Source organism: Diadema antillarum, unplaced genomic scaffold (assembly GCF_040938485.1).
Source record: "Diadema antillarum isolate AM-2024a unplaced genomic scaffold, OU_Dant_1.0 seq00000599_RagTag, whole genome shotgun sequence".
NCBI classification, from domain to species: domain Eukaryota; kingdom Metazoa; phylum Echinodermata; class Echinoidea; order Diadematoida; family Diadematidae; genus Diadema; species Diadema antillarum.
Window position 1 is genome coordinate 556439 of NW_027271529.1, and position 25971 is coordinate 582409.

Genomic DNA, 25971 nt, shown 5'->3' on the forward strand with positions numbered 1-25971 from the left:
CCACTTAAAAGGAATCTACAGTTAAGCCTGTCTATAGCGGCCACCTACCATATACGACCACTAAAACAATTCCCTCCGAGACAAAAAGCATGAGCATGTTCAAGAACCTGTCCATAATGGCCACTTGTCTATAACGGTTACTTTTTTTCCGTCTCCCTTGTGGCCGCTACAGACAGGTTTGACTGTACTTTCTACAGTTTTAGTACCGACCCCTTTCTTCTTCCCTGTCTCCGAAGTCGTAGTAAAAGCCAATCGTATTACTTTCACTGTTACAGCAACCATGGCAACTAAGCAATGAAACGAACTTCCCATTAAATCTGCGAGGTCAGTATACACATTATAAAGAATTTTGAAAACTTGTCTTTTTTTCTCAGCTGCAATGTTCTCAAGTTCAGTTTCAAATTTATTTTCATATTTTCCACTTTCTCAGTGATGATATTACAAAATGAGTGACAGTAAAACAAGAATACAAAATATATACAACCATGTCTCTTTATTGGAGAAGAAAGAAAAAGAACACCAAAAACATACTTAACACAAATATATATGGTCATATCATCTGAGGATGTCACAAGTAAATGTCAGAAATATGATGGGGCTTACATAAAAGCTATGACGCTTGTAAAACTGTAGGTTCCCGAATTCATAGGCATGAAATTATACGGAGAACGGATTGAAAAATCTATTTTCTTTTAACTTTTACAGTATAACAGAAAAGTAAAACGTATCAAATTGTCACATGGTCATGTGCTAAGGAAATTGATCGAGCTTATGTGTTCATATAATACGGGAACGCATGATGGCAGAACTAGAGGTGGGTCAGCAATGCGACCAGTGGCGTATCTGGGGGGGGGGGGGGGGGGGGGGGGGGGGGGGGGCAAGGGGGGCACGTGCCCCGGGCGCCACTCCTTGGGGGCGCAAAAAACGAAAAAAAACGAAGAAGAAGAAGAAGAAAAAAAAGAAAAAACGAAGAAGAAGAAGAAAAAAAGAAAAAAGAAAGAAAAAAGAAAAGAAGAAGAAGAAGAAAAAGAAGAAAAAACTCGCCGGGGGGGGGGGGGGGGGGAGAATGGTGGGGGGGGGGGGGGGCAGAAAACCAAATCAAACAAGATAAAAACAAAACATGATGATGACACGGACATAATGACAATGTTTATTGTGTTCACACAAGAATTCCATGTTCTGTCAGCTGAAATACAAAAATTTTCGGCTCGCTCCGGCGCTGCGCTCGCTCGCCAAACTTTATATGAAAAAAGAAGGTAAGAACAAAACGTGATGATGACGCTGTAAAATGACAATGTCTATTGTGTTCACACATGTCATTTTATATCTAGCAGGCAAAATGTTTCACGGAGCAGCGGCTGCAATTTCTTTCGTTTTGAAGCTATCGCCAATTGGATCAAAAGAAGGCGCCAACGGTTTCGAACATAGGGGGGGGCAGAAAAAATCAAGCAAGATAAGAACAAAACGTAATGATGACGCGGAAATATACAAATTTCGGCTCACTCACTCGTAAAATTTAGAGTATTTTTTTTAAGTCTACAGTTTGTTGGTATAAATCGTTATTTATAAGGCCGTCACTATATCTTGATTAGAATTGTGAGATTTAATAAGCAAAAAATGACAAGAATTCCATGTTTTGTAAGCTGAAGTACAAGAATTTTCGGCTCGCTCTCTGCGCTCGCTCGCCAAACACAAATTTCGGCTCACTCGCGCGTACTAATTTAGCGTATTTTTTTAAGTTCTCAGTTTGTTGGTATAAATTTATCTATAAGGCCGTCACTATATCTTGATTAGAATTGTAAGATTTGATGAGCAAAAAATGACGAGAATTCCATGTTTTGTAAGCTGATACATAAAAATTTTCGGCTCGCTCGTCATAATTTCTCAAAATTCATTACATTTATATCACCCTCAAAAGACCCCCTTTTAAGTGCTTGAAAAAGCATATCATGTAGACTTTGTTTAAAGTCCCTACCGGGATGGGGTTGGGGTTGAACACTTTTTCAGAAATTAGGGGCGCAATTTTCGCGCTCGCCCCGGGCGCCGTTTTCCCTAGATACGCCACTGAATGCGACCTAATAGACTGCATGAACGAGCTCTGATATTTTGAACTTTCGCTCTATAAAATAAAGGCCCAAAGAGAAATATGGATTGAGTGAAAGCAACATTAGAGCACATCAGTTAAAGTTTGAGGAGAATCGATCAATCGATGCAAAAGTTATGAACTTTAAAAATGTTGGTGTTGGAACCACTGGGTAAGGAGACTATACTTGAGTTTATGACATCATTTGAGGACAACATACGTGTATCATACTAGTAAAGAAAATATAAAGAAAATTCAACATGCAATCACTTTTCTAGCGTAATAAAAGAGCACTTAACTAACCGCTTTTAGAAAGCAGGGAGAATAATACTACCCTTAACATAATATGTCAGTATGAAGTTGATGGAATGTGTAATTTTCATGAAAATGAATTTTTGTGGAATTCACTTTATATTTTCTGTATAATATTGTCCACACATGACGTCATGAACTCTAGTACAGTAGTCTCCTTATCCAGTCATTACAACACCAAAACTTTAAAAATTACTCACTTTTGCATCGATTGTCCGATTTTCCTCAAACTTTCACTGATGTGTTCTACTAATGTTTTTCTACTAATGTATTGATAGTGATAGAAATACAGTTAAGACATTTTCATCTTGCTTTCTGCATTTACCTTGAGACCGGCTTGTACTCGAAAACTTTTCTCCACCAAACTTTAGCGCACTGACGGCATGCGAACTCCCTCCGGTCGCTAAGTTGCATATTGTGTTGCTCGACATTTTCGACAGACAGAGGAACTACTACAGCGGGCGGTTCGGGCATTGGCTGAAATCGAAGTAAAGTACATGCAGACTGTAACATGTATCGATCGAAGTCATGTACAATGTACAATGTACAATGTACAATATTATCATTTATGATGCATATAATGTAAATAAATGCATAATGCAAGAATGATTTTATGCGCAAAATTTTTGCGTGGGTGTAAAGAGACTTGTGTAAATGAGACTCTATAAAAAGATAGGAAATGTAACTGGGTTTCCTGGTATACTAGTATATAGGAATCATTTCAATCTTAATATGCCAGCTTGAGAAAAAGTTTCACTTATTCATATTATGTACTTATACTTCAATACAACTCAGAGGTCCCCTGACATCCCATTACTTGTTTATTTCTGATGATGTGAATGGGTCTATAATTCACGAATTCTGTAGCTTCTGGAAAATGGGGGAGAGAAATTTGTTATAGGATTAAGTCTAATAATTTTTCTGTTATGCTCATTTCAGCTGGCTTCGCTGTTGCTGACGTCACGAAAGGCAGGAAAGGTGGAAATTAGTGCATGGATGCAGAAAAAAACAAACCACATTGTACTTTGATCGAAGGATTCCTAAATTTGTGATCTGAAGACATATATTAACACGCATCAGCAGAAGGCATCGTGGAAATAGATTACTCAGTACACAGTTCAAGCCGGAATTCTGTGTTCGCCAAGTTGTACCATTTACACTCATTTGGATAGGTTTTTTTCCCCCTTCCACAGGGTTCCTTTATTGAATAATATCATACACACAAATATATATATACAAAAAGAGATATGTATGTACATGCAGATTTAACACATGATATTCTTGGCCATTCTAAATACAATAAGAACAGCAAACAGTTACAAAAATCAATTATAAATTGCAAATTCTTTTCAAAGTGTCAGAAAATTACCTGACAAATCATTTCATAATATGTAACCACTTTTTCATAAATTTCTTTTCTTTCAGATTTGTTTTACAAATGAAGAGCTTGCTTCCAAAAGGCGCTAAATCCATTGATAAATGATGGATTTAGCGCCTTTTGGAAGCAAGCTCTTCATATATACTTTTCCATATCATAATAACTTTTTATCGCTGACATGATTTGTTCAAAAACTGGCAAACAATTTTTGCATTTGGCTGTAAAAATTTCTTTCCTTACTATAATCATAATGCAATTGAGGGCACTGTTATTACGTCCATGAAAACCAAATAATTTATTTTGATTTGTAAGCTTTATATGAATAGCATTACGGGACAGCCAAAGCTCAAGTTTTGACCATATCTCGTTTGAATATATACAAGAACAAAATATATGCATAATTGTTTCTTCGCTGTTATTACAAAAAGTACATAAGTTATCTGTTACTAATTTAAATCTCAATAAAGCGTCTTTCATATAAAGAATTCTATTTAGCATCTTGAACTGAAACCATCTCATGTTTACATCGACAGTTGAATAAAAGGGAATTTGGTAATAAAAAACTACTCCAAATGATATTGTCAAAATCAAACTCCTGTTTCCATTTTATAAGACTTTTACATTCCTTTGTCTTATGTTTCAAGAAAGCCTGGTAGATATGTGCACAACCTTTTTTCACTTTCAGTATTAAAAACAATGTTTCAGGGATAATACATGTAGGTTCCATAATCTTAGGTATGACATTTTTATTATAACCAAATCGAATATAGCATTACACAAACCATAATATTGAAGAAAGTTTACTTGTACATTGTATTTACGTTGAAAATCAAAATATGAAAGAAATTTTCCATCTGTTTCTAGAACATCATTAACAAAACGTACCCCCTTAGCACACCATGACTTATAATATATTACATTATTATTAACTTGTATTCTAGGATTGTTCCAAAGGGGTTGACATGCGATATTATCTACAATGGACTGAGTTAAATCTGAAAAGGCTAATAATATCTCTTTCCAAAATGGGTTGCGCATTGAAATGGCTAATTCTTTGTAATGTTCAGCCCCCATGAATAAGTGGAGAGATGTGTATGATGGAGGCAAGAATGATTGGAACATAATGTAAAATGAAATTTTCGTTACTTGGATAACAAAAGAATCTTCTTATCCATGATATTCTGAGTGATTTAGAATGTATAAAAATATCTGTCATTTTAACCCCACCATCACTGTATAATTGGCACATTTGTTTCCTACTTATTTTATCAGGTTTATCGTGCCATATAAATTTATAAAAAGATCGGTTAACATCATTCATAATTTCTAATTTTGGTTCTGGAAGAGATAAAAGCAAATAATTCAGTTTGGGTATCAATAAAGATTTTACTATCGTTACTCTCCCTAAGGGAGTCGATGTTCTTTTCAGCCATATCGCTATCTGACGTTTTATCTCTTTAACCTTTTCTTGATAATTGTGATTAACCATTTCAGATAATTTAACTGAAAAATCAATGCCCAGGTACCTGAAATATCCTTCAGATATCCAGTTTAATTTGTACTCGTGTAAAATCTCTTTTTTGAAAGTTCTGTTCTTCCCAATCCATATTACTTGAGTTTTAGTTACGTTAATTTTGAGGTTGGACATATTTGCAAATTCATTATAAAGTATTGTAAGAGCACTTTGTAAATCCTGGGTTGAACCGTTGAGTGTCAAAAGGGTATCATCTGCATATTGCAAAAGTTTAAGCGATTTCCCATTCATATGCAATCCAACTAAAGAATCCGAGTGTCGTATTAGGATACCAAGTATTTCACTGACTAACACAAAGAGGTAGGGGGACAAAGGATCTCCCTGGCGACACCCTCGTCCTATTTCAAATCTATCTGTACAGTATCCGTTAACTAATACACAAGAGGATGCATTTGCATTAAATAATTTGATCCATTTCTTTACAGATGGACCGAAGTGAAAAAAATCCAGGACCTTGAATAGAAAAGTATGCGATACGGAATCGAAAGCTTTTTTCGAAATCGACAACAAGAAGCATGCCTGCTATATCATTTAATTCACTATAAAGTAGCGCGTCATATAATAGACGTATATTTTCGCCAATGAAGCGACCACTCAAAAATCCTGTTTGATTTTCATGTATTAAAAAAGACAAAACGCCCTTGAGTCTATTTGCAATACAACCGGATGCCAATTTGTAAACTACATTCAGTAAAGTGATCGGGCGCCAATTTTTTAACAAATGTCTAGGTTTATTTCCTTTAGGAATCAAAGTTATTATTCCCATTTTTTTGTGAGTTTGACAATTGTCCTGAAAAATACGCATAATTCAGTGATCTTACCAGAAAGAATTTAATATCTTCCCAAAAGTAACGATAAAATTCTACAGTAAAACCATACTGTCCGGGAGATTTATTATTTTTCATGAGTTTTAAAGTGGAATAGACCTCATCAACACTAAGTGGACCTTCCAATAAAGAGGACAATTGTGAAGACAACTTAGGAATGTCAGGATGATTTAATAACATTTCCAAATTAATTTCATCAGTTTCTTTTTCTGCATAAAGATTAGAGTAAAAATCAAACACTTCCGTAAGTATGTCATTTTGTTTATCTAAAATATCACCATTTTCAGTCGATAAGTGACGTATTTCTTTATTGATATTATTTTGCTTTTCCAAATTTAAAAAGAAATTAGAAGGTTTTTCTCCAAACTCCATGGATAGGTTTTTGGAGTGAATCTGCATGGATAGGTTTTTGGAGTGAATCTGCATGGATAGGTTTTTGGAGTGAATCTGCGATTCTAGATTATTATGAATATCCACTTAATCATCAACTTGATGTTGGAAAACTGTTCTTGTATAAGTGATGAGTTACACACAAACACATTGCACATAATCATTATAGGCCTACATGTTATAAGAAATCTGAATGAAACAAAACAAACACACATAACAGGCATGCAAATGAAATGAAATGAAATGCACGTAACACACACATACACACACACACACACACACACACACACACACACACAAAATCGACTTCAAGTCCGACTGCAAATAGAAAGTGTACCTAGTCTGATGGGAATTCTTTCGCTGTAGATAAAAGTGAATTGTTGAAGGAAGAAGAAAATGGGTGAATTTCAGGCATACAACTTCTTGAGAATAATTGCCTCACCTCTCCTTTCAGTCGTATGTGGATCAAGCGCAGAGCAAGTTCATTTTGATTCTCTGAGCCCCGGACGGTAAACTCCGTCGTCCCGTTCTGTCTGACAACGAAACGCACGCCGAGGCTACCAGACTCTCGTTCGATAGCCCGACATACGGCTCTGATTTTGTCTTGATCTGGCTGGAAGAAGAAAAAAAAAAGAAGAAAAGAAAATGGCAACAGTTACTGCAATTGTTCTTTTAAACTAGGGTTAAACTAGATACCAACAGTGACAGAATAGCTTGTTAAAGTTAAAGGGGTGGTATATCTTGGGTGGCATAGTTTCGGTTGAGACGGGGCTTCCGGTTTCCAACTTTTTAGTGAGGAAATTAGAAACCTCTCATGAAAATACGAAAAAGCATAAGAATTCTAACAAAAGTTCAAAGTGTATTTCATGAAAATTGGTATGAAAAGGGCTAGCAATATCCACAAAGAGGTCCTAGTAAAAAGTGGGACCCATCTTTTATGAGAAGCACTTTGCTTCACCTTGTTTTTGGATAGGCCTATGACTATGTCCAGCCATTTCAAAACATTTTTTTTCATCAAATAAACTTTGAATCCTCTCTTAGAATTGTATACACTCTTTAGCATTTCATAAAGTGATTTCTAAGTATCTCGCAAAAAGTTAACAGCTGACTCCTTATCTCAACCAATACCAAGATTATCATCCCTTAAGCTCGCTCCATATTCAACCTAACTCGTGTAGCAGGAGGAGGCAACAAACTATATAAGGCATAGACTTATCACGCGAGTTTGAGGAGTTGTCTTCTCGTCTCAGCAAATCGCCCTCTTTCCTTCGGTGCCTTTTTATAAACCGTCCTTAACAAGCCCAAGTGAGTTTGAACATCACGTAGCCTCCTTGATTTCCACTTCTCGTTATGACGATATACTGCATGTGCTTTGCAAGTTTAGAGGACAAATCCACCTTCATACACACGTGGATTGGGTGACTGCAACAATATTAGTAGAACACATCAGTAAAAGTTTGGGGAAAATCGGACAATCCGTTCACAAGTTATGAATTTTAAAGTATCTGCGCATGCAGTCACTGCTGGATGAGAAGACTACTACAGTGTATGATGTCACATGCGTACAACGATATAAGGAAAACATAAAGACCATTTCACAAAATTTCATTTTTTGAAGAAAGTACCATTTCCTTGACTTGTCACTGACGTATTATGTTAAGGGTAATGTTATTCCGCCTGCCTTCTGAAAGAGGCAAGTCAAGCGTTCTTTTATTGTGCGAGAAAAGCGAAAATATGTTTCTATATTTTCTTTATATCGTTATAAGTATAGTACTCTTCTCATTCAACAGTGACTGAGCAGAAACTTCAAAAATTCATAACTTTTGAACGGGTTGTCCAATTTTCTTCAAACTATCACTGATGTGTTCTAATTGCTGCATTCACTCAATCCACATGTCTATGAGGTGGACTTGTCCTTTAAGTCTCACCTCATTAGCAGCTGTCCTGTATTTGATGCGCTCCCTTCCGATCCGATGTCTCTGTATATTAAGGGGTAAAAAAAACAACATTAAAGACCCATCTAACGTTGGACTTACTGTAGAAGAAGGTTATGCTATAGTATAGATTAGCCATTCCCGGTTGGATAGTGTGATTTTGATGCAAACATTATCGTCTTGTCAGCACTATAATGCATTGGCACCTCTTATAATTTCGGTGCGTATTCCATGTATATACTGGAGGAATCTCACTTATCGATGGAAATGGCTGATTTCTTTACATCTTCCCAAAATCAGTAGGAAATATACAAAAATTGTCATATGATGTTAGAGCAAAACAAGAACTTCAATCTTCAAAAGTATATTTTCATTTTAAAAAGAGTCTGAAACTTCGCTTAAGAGACAGTAAGATGTTAAGGCAAATGATACATTTAAAAGATAAAAATATAGTTTGGATACAGATTAGCAACAGACAAGTAAGCAACAAAAAAAAAGCATACTTATAACGTCAATCTCCAGAACAAGCAAACAAAATTTTGTAGAGTTTAAAGTTTTATATAGCGGAACCTTTGATTAATTTGCCTTTTAGATAAAAGTTTTCATGACCACAGGTATATGCAGCATATTTTTCCTCGAATATGAGTAAAAATGCATTATGTCGGTACATTAAGACTCACTGATGGTATTACTTGAACCCTTTATTTACACACACACAAAAAAAATAACACGCGATTTTATTTAGCCATCTCGCTGTCCATTGGATAAATAATGATGCTGTATCAATCAACACAACTTCTTCCCAACGCCATAAAATGACGGTATATCATACCACCTAGTTTTGCTACACTAAAATTTAATTCGAATATATTTGGTGCCTTAAGTTTGAACACTGTATTACGAATACCGTTGGTGTGTGCTTGTTGTTGCTGTTTTCATTTCACCATGATTTTGTTCCGATTTCGTTACAAAACGATGGCTTGTTATTGTTATCTTATTTTTCAAAAGCCCTGAAGATCGAAGGCCGTAAAAACGGTTGCAAGCTCATAGATATGTATGTAATAATTGTAATGATAATAATAATAATAATGATAATAATAGTAATAATGATTAATATTATTATTATTATTATTATTATTATTATTATTATTATTATTATTATTATTACTATTATTGTCATTATTATTACATGTATTATCATCATCATCATACGCGTTTATGGGTGAATGGGTGGGTATGTTTGTACCGGATAGCTAGAACAGACTGAAATGGAAATGACTTTAAAAAAAGTAATATGTTTGATATTTATTTTTGATATATTTGATTTTGTTTATTTCTGCAATTCTATGACAAGCGTAATATACAAACAAATACATTTTTCTTTTGTACAAACCATAGGATTTTTGAAAAAGAATTGATAAACTTGATGAATACAAAATACTGACAATAATTGTTTGATACAAATTACACGGTACATTAATGATAAAGAAAGATAATTCAAAGGTACAATCTAAGGGGAGCAATGATTGCAGATAAAGGCTGTATCCTATAAGCTTATGCTTGAGAACGGAAACAGCCCAGTTGACAAATATAAATAATGTTTATCCAGGGTATAGGGATGGGAGCGTGAGGACGGGGGGGGGGGGGGGGGAGGAGGGGTGCGAGGTGGATTGCATGTACAAAGTGGTGAGTGCATGAAAGTGGTGAGGCCTTCAGTGTGTTTTGGAGATTTAAAAATTATTCAATTATTATACAACGAAATATTCCAGAGAGATGTGATCCGGTAGGGGATTCCATATCTGGCCCGTCGTGACTTTTTGATCGGTGATTAATTTTATGAGAATTCTTGGATTAGTAACATGAAAAATTGTCAGAAGTTCAGGTTGGATATTCATGTACATTTCTATCATAAACAAATATATCATTTAAAAAGGGGGTAACAAATTAGAGACAAATTTGAACATAAAAGATGCCGTTTGTAGAATGTTTATATCACATACTTTAAAAGTGTTGAGTTGATGGAATAGAAGATCCGTGTTGGCAAGATAGTGGGAACCCGTACAGATACGAAGGGCTTTCTTTTGTAAATGTAAAATCATATTAGTGTTTAATTTAGAGCTATTCCCCTAGATTATATTGTAATAGGAAATAATATGTGGAAGTACGAGTGAATTATAAAGAAGATAATGTGTGTGAGGTGGAAGATAATATTTAAATTTATAGAGAATACCGATGACTCTATAGATATTGAAGAAACAATTTTTTGAATATGTATTTTCCAATTAAGATTCCTATCCAAATAAACGCCGAGAAATTTAGTGGGAATCCTTTTGCTCAAGTGGTATAAAATCAATTTTAATGGTTAAATTTGTAGAATCCGGTATGCTTTTTGTTGTAAAATGAATAAAATTTGTCTTATTAATAATAACGATCTTCAAAGTCAGGTTATTTAATACAGCCAAACATATTAATATGATGTGCTCGGACATTGGTATATTATTATTAGGATGATTGTGGTGACGTTATCATCATTGCCCTGTGAGATTTGAGTAGATGCCCTGTGAGATTTTAGTAGATGTCCTCCATAGTTGATCATATAAACGCATATTAATGTAAAATACTCTTAATATGAGATAGCACGACCAGATAGTACATATTACCGTGCTTCGCAGGGCGTCCCGCTATGCGCAGCAGCAGGGCTGTAGATCCATGAGCCTGACGGAATGTGCCTGCGACTACTAGTCATGACGTAGGCCAACATAGGATATGAAACACTACATATAGCTTCATAGACGTGTGTTGTCTATTATATTTTGATCGATTTGGCAATTATAAAAGTACATCATTATGATGTTATAGCTTCCAGTTGATTTGACAATCTTCATGTAAAATCTACATCGGTATTATGACATAGTGTTTTAGGCCTACGACGGAAAAGCGTACCGGCATAGGATTATCATGACCATGGACTGACATGTATCTCTTGCTGTCATATACATAAAAATGATCGGGGCGTATCGAAATGCTCATGGGAACATTATCTCATGTGGCCCCGAGTATACCAGACTATCATTCATGCCGATACTGTCGGTAACCGAAGTCCAACTCATGATACCAAAATGCGGTGATGTGATATTACACTATATAGGGCGTCCTAATTAAATACACATCATGGAGGCGGCAATAATAGGATTTATGCTCACCCGTTCTTCTGCCATCTCGAATGTGATGTAGACTTGCTGGGTCGAGTTCTGATCGTGTCAATCGGCAGGGCCGTCACTGACTGCGACCAGCCCGAACGCGAAGCGTGATGTGAAGGAGCGCCACGGGGTTAGGCCGTCACCAACTTTTTTTTTAAGGGGGTGCGTTTATATTTCTGGTTCCACTTCCGGGTTTCATCAGCTAACAAACAAATTTGTGTGGCATACCTGATAGGTATTTTTCCCCTTTTTTTAAGGGTCTGAAGGGGAGGGGGTGCGTTCGCACCAACACCCCCCCCCCCCCACGCCCGGCAATTATGATTGGTAATGTAATCTTTCGCGTTTCTAGTGACACTATATACAGGAGGTACATGTACCGATAATAGGGCCGTAAAAGTGCATGATAGCCCAGTGTAATGTATATAGTGTTAATACTGCAACAGCTCATATTATGGATATGGACTACGCATTCATGTAATATGCTGTCCATATATCCGGCATTACTTCCGAACATATCGCACGGCATGATGTGTCTTAAAGGGACTGTACAGTATTGGTTGAGGTGGGGATTCATGTTTTGAACATTCCTAAGTGAGATAATGAGAAACCCCTTATGAAATATGAAAGAGCATGTAATTTTAAGAAGGATTCAACGTTTATTTGATGAAAATTGGTTTTCAAATAGCTGAGATATCCAAAAAAAGTGATGATGATAATAAAAGTCGACATGCCACGCCTTTTATTAGGATCTCTTTGTTTCACCTTGTTTTTGGATATCTCAGCCATTTGAAAACCGATTTTCATCAAATAAACTTTTGATAGCCCTGCTTAGAATTGCATGGTCTTTGACATCTCATATAGAGTGATTTCTGAATATCTCGCAAAACGTTAAAAGCTAAATCCTTACCTCGACCAGAACTGTACACACCCTTTAATCTGTTGAAACTGTTGCTGTGCGATGTCTAGGCCTAAACTTATGTGACACAAGGTTTTGATTGGCGAGATCCCAGCTGCAACGGTGGTGAATGTGCCGATCATTGAATGTAGTGACCTCGCTATTGGAATCACGTTAAAAATGGGATAATATGACTGGATCTAAAGAGTGCTTGTGCTTCCCACACCTCTTTTGGATAGAAGCGCACGCTTATCATGCATACTCTTTGGTACAATACATACAATACATACATGATGACGTTGGGCACGCGAGCGCAATTAAGAATCGATGCGAACAGGGCGGGATTCCCATATTGTCACATGACCCGAATATATATATACTCTAATACTGTAGTACTCAGTAAGCAGTGCATTCCCTGGCAGTCTGGTCAGCGATCTTGATGAATACAAAAAGAGACCCGAAACCCATGTCCAACAGGCCTTGTGCCTCTGGGAAATAATTGTTCTCCTTTGTACAAAATCAAATATCATATTTACTGCGCTCTTAGAGATAACACCTGTCAAGTTTGGCGAAAATACAGGGGCCCGTTGCATAAAAGTTACACTATGGTAACTTTGCCATCCAGTGGTAACTACCATGGCAACAATACTCACCAGCCAATCATATCAAGAATTCCATGGAAGTTACCATTGGATGGCAAAGTTACCACAATTTTAACTTTTATGCAACGGGCCCCTGCTGATCATGCACGTTCGAGAAGTGTACTGCACTTGAAATTGAGAAAATTTGCCCCCCAACCTTGACACCCCTCCCCACCCCTCCCCCTCCCCCAATCCCGGATCTGCACGAATAAATGGGGAAAAAATGAACAAAAGAAGATGAAAATGTGAAAAAATGGGCCCAGTTTTATTTGGTCCCAACCCCGCCTTTGCAAATCTACCACGAACAAACTTTGAACTCCCATCTTACTTATTCATAATTAGTTTATAGCATTAACTCAGCTTGTCACTGATTTGGGAGAAAAAGATTTTATAGATTCCTTAATTTTGATGCTTTGTCTGTCTCCCCTCCCCCCCGCCGCGAGTCTACCCCTGGGCATTGTGCTCCAGGGACCCCCCCCCCATGGGAATTGTGCCTATTTCTGTACAATACCTATTTATAATATGACCCTATCAACATCTGCGAAGTTTGGTGAAAATTTGACCACATATTATATTGATCTTCAAAATGAAGTCAGATTAGGGAATGAACAATTATTATCAGGCCAAAATATGGACCCCAGCAGGGCCCCAAGAAGCACCCCTCATGGAGCCGCTGTGAACAAACTTCAAAACTATACTCATACCTACAGCATTACCCTGCTATATCACTGATTTCTAAAGATTCCTTAATTCCCCCCCCCCCCCACCGCCCCGCAGTGGAGGAGGAACATGGTGCCCATTTTTACAAATGAGATGTTACTTCCCTGGGGATGAGCTGCCACGTTTCATGAACATCCGTCAAGGGGCTTTCAAAAAGAGGATGAAGATGCAAAAAGCTTACTAATTAACCACACTCACTTGGGCCTTGGGCGCAGGTGAGCTCACAAACCTTTATGATACTCCCACGAAAAGTTTTCTTCGGAATACTTCGAATCACTTACAGAATGTTGTCGCACTTCATAGCGCCATCTTCTGTCCTTCATCGCACGAGGGCGCTCCCTCTTTCTCACTCGTGACTGTCTTCCGTTAACCTTATTTATTTAGTCTTATCAAGGAGGTTTAAGAGTTGGAGTTCCAACTGGCTGTAATTATTCAAACAGTTGTTAGATTTCTATTGATGTACAAAAGAATTTCACAGGTGCATTTGTGCCTTTGATGATCGATGTTTGAAGCCGCCGTCTTGCTGAGCAATCCGAAGATTCATTTTGAACGTTAACATAATATTGGCCATATTTTGCTTATTTATTTATCAAATGAAATGAAATTTCACTTAATGATAAAGCATGTAAAACAAAAATCAATCCCGTGCAGAAATTTGTGCAAAAGTGTAAATCAGAGCTGTATCATGTGAAACTGTTTAAAACTGTACCATCCTGGAAAGCCGGTTTTATCACTTTTCCGCTTAATTCCGACAAATAAAACCGACCTGGAATAATCTTCAAATATAATTCTTTATTGATAGATATATCAGAATAGTGCCCGGGTATGCCCAGTCGAGTAATTATTTTCATCTTCATTTCAGCATTTTTCGCGCAATTTCTATTCGCACATCCTTTTGTCTGTACCTCACACCTTGTATAAGAAGGGATAGCGAAAAGTAATTACCATCACAAAGACATATCTTCCTCAGAAACTGTGATGGCTGGTGATTATGCAATGAGACGCACGAGTCAATTGTCTTCCTATCTGCGTATCAGATCCTGTTTGGCACATGCTTCTCATTTTAGAGCGGCGGCATCGAACATCTAGCAAAGGAAATAAGACAGATGTGACTTCATTCTCTTGAACCTCCTTGGTCTTCTATTTTCCCTGTTATTTCATGATGAATAACCTTACTCTCTAAAAAAAATCGAGTGAAAATTTTCACTCTAAAAAGAGTGAATACAAAAAAGAGTGAATTTTGAGTGAAATTGGAGCGAATTTTGAGTGAAAATCTTCATTTTCACTCATTTTAGAGTGACGTCAGGGATCACTCCAAAATCTTCGAGTCATCCCTGACGTCACTCCAAAATGAGTGAAAATGAGCATTTTCACTCAAAATTCACTCCAATTTCACTCGAAATTCACTCTTTTTTGTATTCACTCTTTTTAGAGTGAAAATTTTCACTCGATTTTTTTTAGAGAGTAGTTATCATTGCTAGTTTGATGTTCTAATGATGCAATTTAGTGTGATCGATTCAATGTAAGTTGACGATTTATAATGATACAAAAGCGTCATCTAATCGAGCATCTCACCATGAATTCTACATCATCATCGTTATCATTATCATCATCTTCTTTTTCTTCAACTGCTTCTTCTTATGCTGATGAAAATCATTAATTCTTTTACGAAGTTGCAGTATAGCTTGATTTTTGCAATGTTTACAAATTGAACCAAATTGCTAGGACTTGGTTGTGGTATCATTGCATTTTCTCCTTTTTTAAGGTATTTATCGGGGCCGCGGGGCGGGGTTTCGCTCATCAAGAAAAACTCGGAGAAATATCGGAAAAATCTGTTTAAAACAACAACAACAACAACATCATTATCATCATCATCATCATCATCAACAACAACAATAACATTATCGACCCACACCCCATTGGCAACCCCCCCCCCCTGTCCCCAACCCTGAAAAAACGATCACCCTACCGCGTTGCTTGATTACCCTGCCTATTTTTTTTTAAACTACTGGGGGTGTTTCATCAACTAAGTCAGCGCTGACAAGTTGTCATTTTCTGACAATCACCATGGTAACAGTCAGTGACCAGAACATCTCAGCCAATCAAAACCAAGGATTTTGCTGGTCAGCGCTGACTATATTGATGAAACACCCCCAGGGGGCATTTCATGAAACATTTTGTCCGACAAAGTTGTTCTCTGATACAAGGATTTCAGTAGCTTGTAACAGTTTGTCAGAAAAATATCTGACCAAAAAAGCTTCTCTAGACATTTTTGTCCTCTCTCTCTCCTCTCTCTCTCTCTCGTCATATTCTCCTTCCTTTGCTTTTTTTTTACTATATCATGTATAGCCTATCATACATTTCTGTACTTTTTTATATTTCTTTTTTACTTTTCATCAATCGTATTCCATTCTTGTTTACTGTATTAATAGTTATTTTGTATATTTTGTATATTTTATTATATTTGCATATTTTTAAAGCCATTTGAAACTCGGTTTGAATTATTGTATTTGTAATGTGAAATATGTTTTACATTGGACTCCAATAAAAAAAAATATGGGTTTTAGAGATAACTTTCAACAACTTTCATCTGTCAATTTTCAATGGGTCATAGCACGGAGAGTCAACGGCGCGCGACATTGCAATCGCTAGTCAAAATCGCGAATGTGCTAAGTATTACTAGTACATTGTATGTTGTAACCATCGCGCGTGCTCACGGCACACTGCGTACGTGCGATCGATCAAGAGGACGAGTACGTGGTACGTACGAGTACTGGTACACCGCGCGGGAGTTCAGTGCGCCCAGCAAGTGTATGGAAATCGAACATACTATGTAGCCATAATCATGCTTGCTTGCGCTGGCGATCTGCGCGCGAGGGTACGGTAAGCTAGCTTATCACACACAGCGCTAGTAGCTCTGTGGACCGGATATCGCTAGACAAACAGCTGTGTTTCCAAGATATGAGCAGATGCAATGTCCTATTTACTGTCACAGTTTTAGATGCGACGAGACCATGCGGCAACAGTGTGGAGGGTTTGGGTAAGAAAATGACATTTTGGGATTATGAGTGCTCTGTGACACTACAGAATTTCAATGGAATTCTTGTTCGTGATGTGTGCAAAGAGAAGGGGGCAGCGCACGATGAAATGAATGATGCTGTTCGTGTTGCATACCGTACACTGTGTCCGGTATGGTATACGAGCTGCTTCTTCCACAGAGCGCGGCGGCCGAGAAGTGCCACTCCTACTCTTCTTCCAATTTTACTAGCTGCCTCAGTCATGATAAAACAACCTCTCTTAATGCTTGCTAAGTTGCAAAACTTGGGATTACATAATAAAGTAAGGCAATCCACAGGCCACACATACAACTGTAGGCCACACACTGTTTTGACCTTTTTTTAATTGAAAAGTTTGGGTAGAAACTACATGTAACTGCGACCAGCCCGAACGCTTCCACAGCTGCATAGACTAGGTCTAGTGTCAGAAGGGTTCTATTTAATGAACTGTAGTAGTGTATTGTGTACAAGGAGCGCTCCGGGATGTTGTTTAGGTAGAAAATAACACTTGCTTTGTCCCTGCTAAGTGTGATTTTAGCCAAAATTGTTGAAATGAAATACAGTGCACATCTTGTTATTCTAGGTACGACACAATTGCAACGGTGTGAAGTGCATCAAGACCCGAGCGCTTTCTGAGCTGAGGTACCCTCTGACTGTGGCTGTACATGTCCGGATTGCGCTGCCGTTTTAGCCATGAGTCTTACAAGTGGACTAACCCGCCCCAAACGCATGGCTATTGGAATCCTCATGCTGCTGTTGGTGGATGTGATATGGGTCGTGTCCTCAGAAATTACGCGGGTGAGTTTGTGGCTGCTGCTTATTTCTCCTAGAAAACCTCCAGAAGATACGCATGTACAAATATAAAGGATGTTCTTTCATACATTATATGGCATCTGCTCAATTTGATGGTTGAGGTTTGCTATAAAAGTATACTGTATTTACAAGGTTCTGTGCAAGGGTGTAATTCAATATTGGGTATATATTGAATTTGTAATGCACTGCTTTACCCTGGCACATTTTTGCTAGAAATGCGACAAAATCTTTTAATTGCGATGATGATGATGATGCATATTGTTGAATTGTTGTTCTGTAGTTAGCAGTTCCTTGCAATACATTTGTACTCCCAAGTATCACTGATGTATGAAATAAACCCAGCAGGATCAGAAATTCAAAAATTGAAAATTGTCCTAATTTGAAATAATTTGCTGTTACCATTGCAGCTGTGAACACTGCATGTAATTGACATTTCATCTGGTACCTTTGCCGTACACTGTATATTTATCTAAAACAGAAGTCAGCTTTAGTAATGTAGAGTTTAAAGAATCTGTGGAGCATCAGAAAAAGCTATGGGAAAGATTTCAAAAGACCACCCTTTTGAGCGCACAATTTACCTAATTTGATTAATTTTTCTTGCTGAGAGTCTCAAAACATACACTGTATTTGCAGGTTCTTGAATTCATGCTGTGTAATTGCCTATGAAATGTACTGTACACGTTTTCATCCAAGTCACAAAAAACAAGATGGAGAATTTGAATCGACATTTCCCTTCATAAAAATTGATGTGCTGCCTGATCCATTCTAATCATGTATTGGCTGCCAGAAACTGCATGTACCAGCATATTATGACATGCACTCATATGTTTATTATAATACCACTATTAAACAGTATATCTAAGGCCAAGTAAAAAAAGAAAGTAGTTTCTCGTCCGGGTTTTTTGAGCAAGGCGACGAGGGAGGTCCTTACTATTTGATATCTTACTATTTTTTCGAGGATTGTCAAAATGAAAGTAATATGTGTTTCTCGTCCGGTAATTCTGAGAAAGGTAACGAGAGAGGGCTTTACTATTTTCTATATCCAATTTACGAAATGAAATGAAGAGTTTGTTCGCAAAAACCGATAAGTCCATTTCTGCAGATTTTGAAGTACGGTCTCTGTCATAAAGTACAAAATAATACCTTTTAAATGATATATTGGTCACTACATATAAAGGTACATTTTTGAAGTTATGGTCAAAAGAAGCAAAAAATGTCTTATTATTCTCTTTATTTTTCTTGACCTTTAATCGCAAATATCTCCATTTAGCAAATATGGACTTATCGGTTTTTGCGAACAAACTCTTCAAATATCACTCCGGTAGCTGTGTCTTATAAAGACTTGTGATAGAAATCATTCACAAGTTTTGTGTGTGCTGCAATGCAAGTTGCGATTGATTTGGGGACTTGTGATCGATTTGAAGGCTATAAGACGGGGCCCAGGTCCGAAGTGTAGGTCTTGCCTGCACTCTGTGCATTTTCAAACAAATAGATATAATATGTACCATACTTGAAATGAAACTTCATGCATGCAGTGAAAAATACATAATTTGTTTTTTCTTTCCACTACAGATGTCAAGGGAAAATGACCATCTTAATACTGGCATTCAGGGGCGGATCTAGCTTTTTATAAAGGGGGGGTTGGGGCGGTATGCGAGGGAGCGTAGCGACCGAGCCCGAGCGAGCGGAGCGAGCGAGGGGGGAAGGTGTGGGAGGGGGGTGTCCCCCCTCCCACAGTAGGGAGAATTTTTGAAAATCTGTGTGTGAAAATGGCGTTTTCTTGCATCTAAAACACCACTATTTTTGGTATAGAGGTCATTGCCATGTGCAATACATAAATAGAAAAAAATTAAATTACAAGTTTAAAAAAAAAGATAAGATTTAAAAAAAATGGTCCCCGGATTTTTTTTTTTTTTTTTTTTTTTTGGGGGGGGGGGTTGCAACCCAACCCCCCCCCCCCCTCTAGATCCGCTTCTGGTATTTAGTGTTGTAATGGCATTTGTGATACCAGTGTACTTGCAATTCTGATGAATAGTGCTATTAATTGAAACAGGTATAAAACATTCTATCAACAAATATACGAGTACGACTGAAATAAATTCCATGATATTCAAAACACTGCTTTATTTATCATTGGTGTTCGTGACTTTTTTTGTCCACACAGCTGGTATGTATCTGCATCTCTTCACAGCACAATTGTAGCACATTCAACTGGAAACTGGCTGGTACAATTGCAGATGGATGTCAAAATGATACTGATATGGCATTATAGCATTAAACATTTAAAGATGTTTCTTCATGTTCTAAAAAGACATTTGATAATCACTCATTTGGATGATGAATGATTGTATCACACTACAGTTTACAGGTGATACGACTCACGGCCGTGTCCGTGAATTTACATCGTAAAGAAAAGTATCCCGCAGAAATACGAGACAAACCAGAATCCGTGGAAAAGTTATTTATTTTGTAGATACACCCATTAATTCTACATTTGCTGGAAAAGCGCATTCATTTTCTCTTCAAAATAGAACAATACATCGCCGTCAGATGCAACGTTACAGAGCAGAGTGTTTGGGCCTCTACACATTCGAATGTGTTCATGCGTGCGTGCAGACAGCCGAGTGACAGACCAGGGGGATGGGGACCCTGACAGCTACAAACACCGACGCATACGCGGCCGGCACGGCCACTGCACTGGCACCGTACCTTCCGACACTGCACACACATGCACATAGTCAAAATGACATGAAAATGTATACATACAAACTCGATACAATCCTCACAAGCATTTGTACAGTACAATTCATCCGCTTAAAATATGAGAAACGGGGAAAAATACGAACAATGCGCGAAATATGCGTGGAATATCAGCGATTGTTTGCAAAAAAAAAAATTTTGCCGCTATCGCGTTCACGACGTACCGAGTGCGCTGTACATCGTGCATGCAGTCCAGGCCCGTGCGCCCATCAAACTACAGTTCGACTGCTTTGTGGGTCATTCCTGCCGAGCTCGCAGTGTGAAATGCATGCGTTATTACATACGCACTACAGAAGCTACAGCTGTACTCCAGCTAAGTAGAGGACGCAAGGCGTAATTAGTAATGAGACATCACGATTGGTAGGTGAATTGTCGATTTGTTTTTTCGGCGGCCGAAAAAATAGTAAATATCAAAAAAGTCGATGCGGCAACTTAAAATCGATGCGGGCGGAGAGCGGGCTGGGACGAGAATTATGAATTTCTTGGTATTTTCAGCGCCATTTTGAAAATAGTAAATAGTAAAAAAATCGATGCGGCGGCCAAAATCGATGCGCGCGAGGACGAGAAACTGGTTTCTTTTTTTACTTGGCCTAATAGGGCACAAGTGCACACACACACACTCCTGCCAGGGAGGGACGAATCACACACAAAGTGCACAATTCAACCTATTCAAAATCGTGCAGATAATTTCGCGGTTTGCAGAAATCACGCTAGCCAAAAGTAGTGCAAAATATGCAAAAATTAATGTACCATGAACATGCAGTGTGTACAGTTTTACATTGTACAGGATTGTGGTGGAAATAGTACCTGTGATGATTATCAAACTTTATTCATTCCACCTTCTTGAAAATCTTGCTTCAGTTTCACTCCCTTGAAATTGTTGCGACATTGCTTGATTTGGCAAGATCCAAGACATGGCGTATTCTGTTTTATATTAACTTTTAGGTCTGGCTAGTGGCATATATTTCTTCTTTTATAAGAAGAATGCCAAGAATGTGAATTCATTCCCTTTATGGAACCAATCGAGTCTATTGTTAGAAATCCGAGCTTCAGATTATTTTGGAGGTATCCCGTGTGTACTGGGCCAGTTATACAAATGTAGGCATTTATACACTATTGTACATGTACATACGTACAAACTGTATGTCTTTATTGATGGACCCTAAGGTGCGTGACCATTCCAGTGATCCCAGAAAACGCACTGAGAAAGTTAGAGGAAAAGTGGACCATCCGTTACATAGTTAAGACATCTTGTTACAGTTTTGGTTGAATCTGTGTGCTGTCATCAGTGGATAAGAAGACTATTTGTGATGCTGCAATTCAGACATGAGGACAGCAATAGAAAGAAAAAGAAAATGTGATGCGTAGAGAATTTCATTTTCATTCTCTAGCGTAATGAAAGAGCACTTGACTATACCTCTTTCAGCAGGAAGGTTTTTATATAATGCTAAACATTTATCAGTTGCAAGAATAATGGAGTGAACACTTTTCATGAAACGTGAGGTTTGTGGAAGTCTTTCGTTTTTCTTTATATCGTCCTACAGTGATGTTAGAAACTGTTGTACAATGTATGTAGTCTTTGCATCCAGCGATGGCAGCGCCAGAACTTTGTCATACTTTTGAACAGGTCGTCTGATTTTCCTCAAACTTTTAATACTGATGTGTTCTAATTTTGCTACATTCAGTCAATCCATTTTAAATGTTTTAGTATCATTCCCTGCTCATATATGTAATGAACATCAGTTAACCCCCTCTACCTCATTACTACCATCTCAAAAGTTTTTGTACAAACTGCTGATGATGATAAGCGACATATAACCTTATTATTAAAATCATTGTCCTCACCATGCAGTTCATTTTCATGGACATTGGGTATAACAAGCCCTTCTTCTCAACGTACCTGAAGACGTCAATGTTCATGCTGTACCTGCTGGGATTTCTGTTTTGGAGACCGTGGCGTCGACAATGTCTGGACTGTATGGACAAGCCCAAAACCCTGGTGAGTGCCCTTTGTTGAATTGCAATATTCAAGAGTAAAAGCTTTGTCCATATAACCAGCTGGCTTTTTGAATTTTAATTTGAAAGTCAAGTGGACAGCACAGGTTCTAATTCAGGGTTGTAAAGATTGTTTCAGTACAGCCATGCTTCAATAGGACATTATACTCATAGGGTGCATTCGAGTGCTCTCATATTGGACCCATGCCATAGGAGTGCTTGAACATTCCCAAAATGTACCGTATTTTGCCATACTGTGCCAGAGAGCGCACGAACGTAGAGTGGTCTAAAAGCAAAGCATACCAGAGGTTAGCATGAGAAGAATGCGAGTAACACACACTACGTCATACAGAGAATTGATTCTGTTTTTTAGGGACACTTGTACATATCTGTAGTGTAGGCATGCAAAGTGAACGTGTTGATTGCTACACAAATTGTGACTCCCTCTGACTGGAGTCCAAAAATAGCTCATGAGGTACTGTATGATATTTCCATATAGAGCTCTCGAATGCTTCCAATCTGGAATGGTATGGTATGGTTCGGTTCGGTATGGTTCGGTTCAGTTTACCTTTGAGGGCTCGAACGCGGTCCAGCACCATATTAGTACATGGCATTATAAAGTACTGTAAAACGAAGAATGTTTGCGCGCATTTTAATTATGCAATTTTCCCGAGTGGTAATATTCGCAAAATTAAAATGCAAGCAAAAGTTCTTGCCTACACAATATGCAGTGAATGCCAGTGGCGAGTTGCTAGAATTTCATGGTGCGAGAAAGACCGTTGGCTCCAAGTCATGAAATTTTCATGCCACGAATATATTGTGTTTTACAGTATATGCTCCAGGAGAGCTCCTGAAGCTCTGTAAACTCTGTATGAGCAGACAATCGGACCCTGAAGCGCTCGGATAAACTCAGTTATGATCACCAATGTACAGCAGCATTCAGAGCACTCTGGAAGTACAGATGTAGTACATGTGGTGTACATGCTTTGCATATCATTGAGTTTGCTGTGCTTAAATGTACGAAATTAATGAAATTGATGCATTTCTCTATTACGTGAGGAATTGGACCAAAATTGTCTTAGTGAGATGATGTGATTTTGATGAAGTGAAATTATATTGTACATGCAAACATGCATATTATACCATTTTTACAAAAATATGCAATAAAGGAAAAGTATCATTAAAACATTCTAATTGTATTAAATTAAAAGGATGATGGTAGTAAGTGATTGCTATCAAATGAGGATGTAGCTGATATTTGTATGGAATTAATATTTTTTATATTCAGTGTTTATCTGATAGAAGGTGGCATGATATTCATAGTAAATATCCGGATGAGATGTGATTATGGCAGTCACAAATATTCTGCCTTTCATTTACATATCTGAAAATTAACTTGAAATGTGAAAACTCAAACTGGAGCCACTGAAATACATTAGAGCTAACCAGCTAGAGAAAAAGAGAGATAAAGGGCGTGTGTAGTTGTACACTTAAGGTGCAATGTACAAAAGTATGCAGCATACATATTCGAAATGAAACGGCCAAAGTCACACTGCATGAGGGTTTAATATTCTCATCTTCCTCAATATCTGCTCTCAACTACATGTTGTAAAGTTGTAAAGCTGTTGAGATTGTCTTCTTGACGAGCAAACACAACCTGGGCTGTTTGAATACACATAGTTGCCTTCCCACCCATTTTTTGCTGTACACAATACAATGTCTGACTTCACCGGTGCTCCCTTTGAAGTCGAGCTAAGACCGGTAACAGAAAGTACTGTAAACATATTGCCCAGACCCTTTGAATTGAGCCACAACAGTGCAAAACCTCCAGATCTCAAGCCAACAACATCTTTTGTGCACACCAAAGCCTGAATACCCCTAGGGGGAAACAGTGAAAGTTCTTTTAAATCTTGTGAAATGGGAGGAAAAAAGAAAAAAGAAAGAAAAAAAATCTTTGTAACATAAACTGCAGGTTCTACTATGGGTATCCAGTTTGAGCTTGTGTAACACATAGTGTATTCTAGTAATGCAAATTGTGACTTTAAAGGACAAGTTCACCTTCATAAACATAAGGATTGAGAGAATGTAGCAATATTAATAGAACACATCATTAAAAGTTTGAGGAAAATCAGACAATCCGTTCAAAAGTTATGAATTTTTGAAGTTTTTGTGCAGTAACCGCTGGATGAGAAGACTACTGCAGTGTATGAATAACGTAGATGTCACATGCGTACAACAATATAAGGAAAATATAAAGAGAATTTCACAAAATTCCGTCTTTTGAAAAAAGTACACATTCCCCTGACTTGTTACCGACAAATGTTATGGGTAATATTATTCCCCCTGCCTTTAGAAAGAGGCAAGTCAAGTGCTCTTTTATTATGCAAAAAAAGTGAAAATATGTTGAATTTTCTTTTACATTTTCTTTATACTGTTGTACGCATATGACTCACAAGCTGTAGTAGTCTCCTCATCCAGCGGTTCCAACACAAAAATTTAAAAAATTCATAACTTTTGCATCGATTGTCCAATTTTCCTCAAACTTTCACTGATGTGTTCTACTAATATTGTTGCATTCTCTCAATCCTTATGTTTATGAAGGTGAACTTGTCCTTTAATGGCTATTAGTGGCAACATAGAAAATTTGTAGCATGGCCCCTCATGTTTCATGTATCTGACATATCACTACCTTTGGAAGTTTGAATACAGTTGTATACTGTTAAAAAGTTAATTTGTATTGTTGGTTTTTTTGGCGAGTGTGAACGATGGCCAAAATTAGAGAGGAAAAAACGGAAGCAGTGTTGTCATGGTGATGCAAGAACTAAATACATGGTATAAAGTCCAGTGTGAATGAGGCTCATGACAAGAGGATTTTTATGTTGGTACATTTGTAATTATACCAAGGAGGTACGAGTATTGAGAGAGTTTCAAACCTGTAGTTGACAGCAAGAGCCGCCATTGTGGGATGGATATCCGACATACTTGCAGATGGTAACGTTTCATTAAGGATCAAAGTCCATCATTAAAATAACGGAAGAGGCTGACAGCTTGTGACTTTCGTTTCTAATCCAGGTGCTGTGACGCTATCCGCACACTATTTTCCAATGAACTGACTCACAAAGTCATCGTGAAAAAACAGCAACGACGAAAAAACAACCCCCCCCCCAAAAAAAAAAAAAAGGAAAAGCTTGTAGTCTTCATACATGATTTTTAATAGATATCAAAGAGATTATTATTCAGTTTAATTTGCTATATTTTGGTTAAAAGCTAACCATCACAGTCAATTGCCATCCTTGATAACATGAGTGGACAATTTGTCGGGAAATTAGAGAAACAAAGAGCGAAAGACCTGAAGATGAAAGTATGCTTGATGAAACACACCAATGTGATTTATGCATTTACAATTTCACACTCCAGCTGAGAATTACAAAGG

General features: G+C 37.6%; 2 protein-coding genes across 2 annotated transcripts in view; one reads left to right on the forward strand and one right to left on the reverse strand.

Annotated features, from left to right (window-relative positions):
* LOC139735812 (shiftless antiviral inhibitor of ribosomal frameshifting protein-like) overlaps positions 1–11676 on the reverse strand; it is a 35476-nt gene extending 23800 nt beyond the window's left edge. Inside the window, exons 1-4 of the mRNA XM_071646560.1 lie at positions 11662–11676; positions 8453–8503; positions 6967–7137; positions 2721–2872 (exon numbers count right to left, since the gene is read on the reverse strand). Of these exons, the coding sequence (XP_071502661.1) occupies positions 2721–2872; positions 6967–7137; positions 8453–8503; positions 11662–11676 (389 nt within the window). The remainder of the gene's footprint in view (positions 1–2720; positions 2873–6966; positions 7138–8452; positions 8504–11661) is intronic.
* A 5891-nt stretch (positions 11677–17567) lies between these two features.
* The window catches only part of LOC139735803 (solute carrier family 35 member F5-like), a 62263-nt gene continuing 53859 nt past the window's right edge, over positions 17568–25971 (forward strand). Inside the window, exons 1-2 of the mRNA XM_071646553.1 lie at positions 17568–17768; positions 22396–22542. Coding sequence (XP_071502654.1) covers positions 17664–17768; positions 22396–22542 — 252 coding nt within the window. The 5' untranslated portion in view covers positions 17568–17663. The remainder of the gene's footprint in view (positions 17769–22395; positions 22543–25971) is intronic.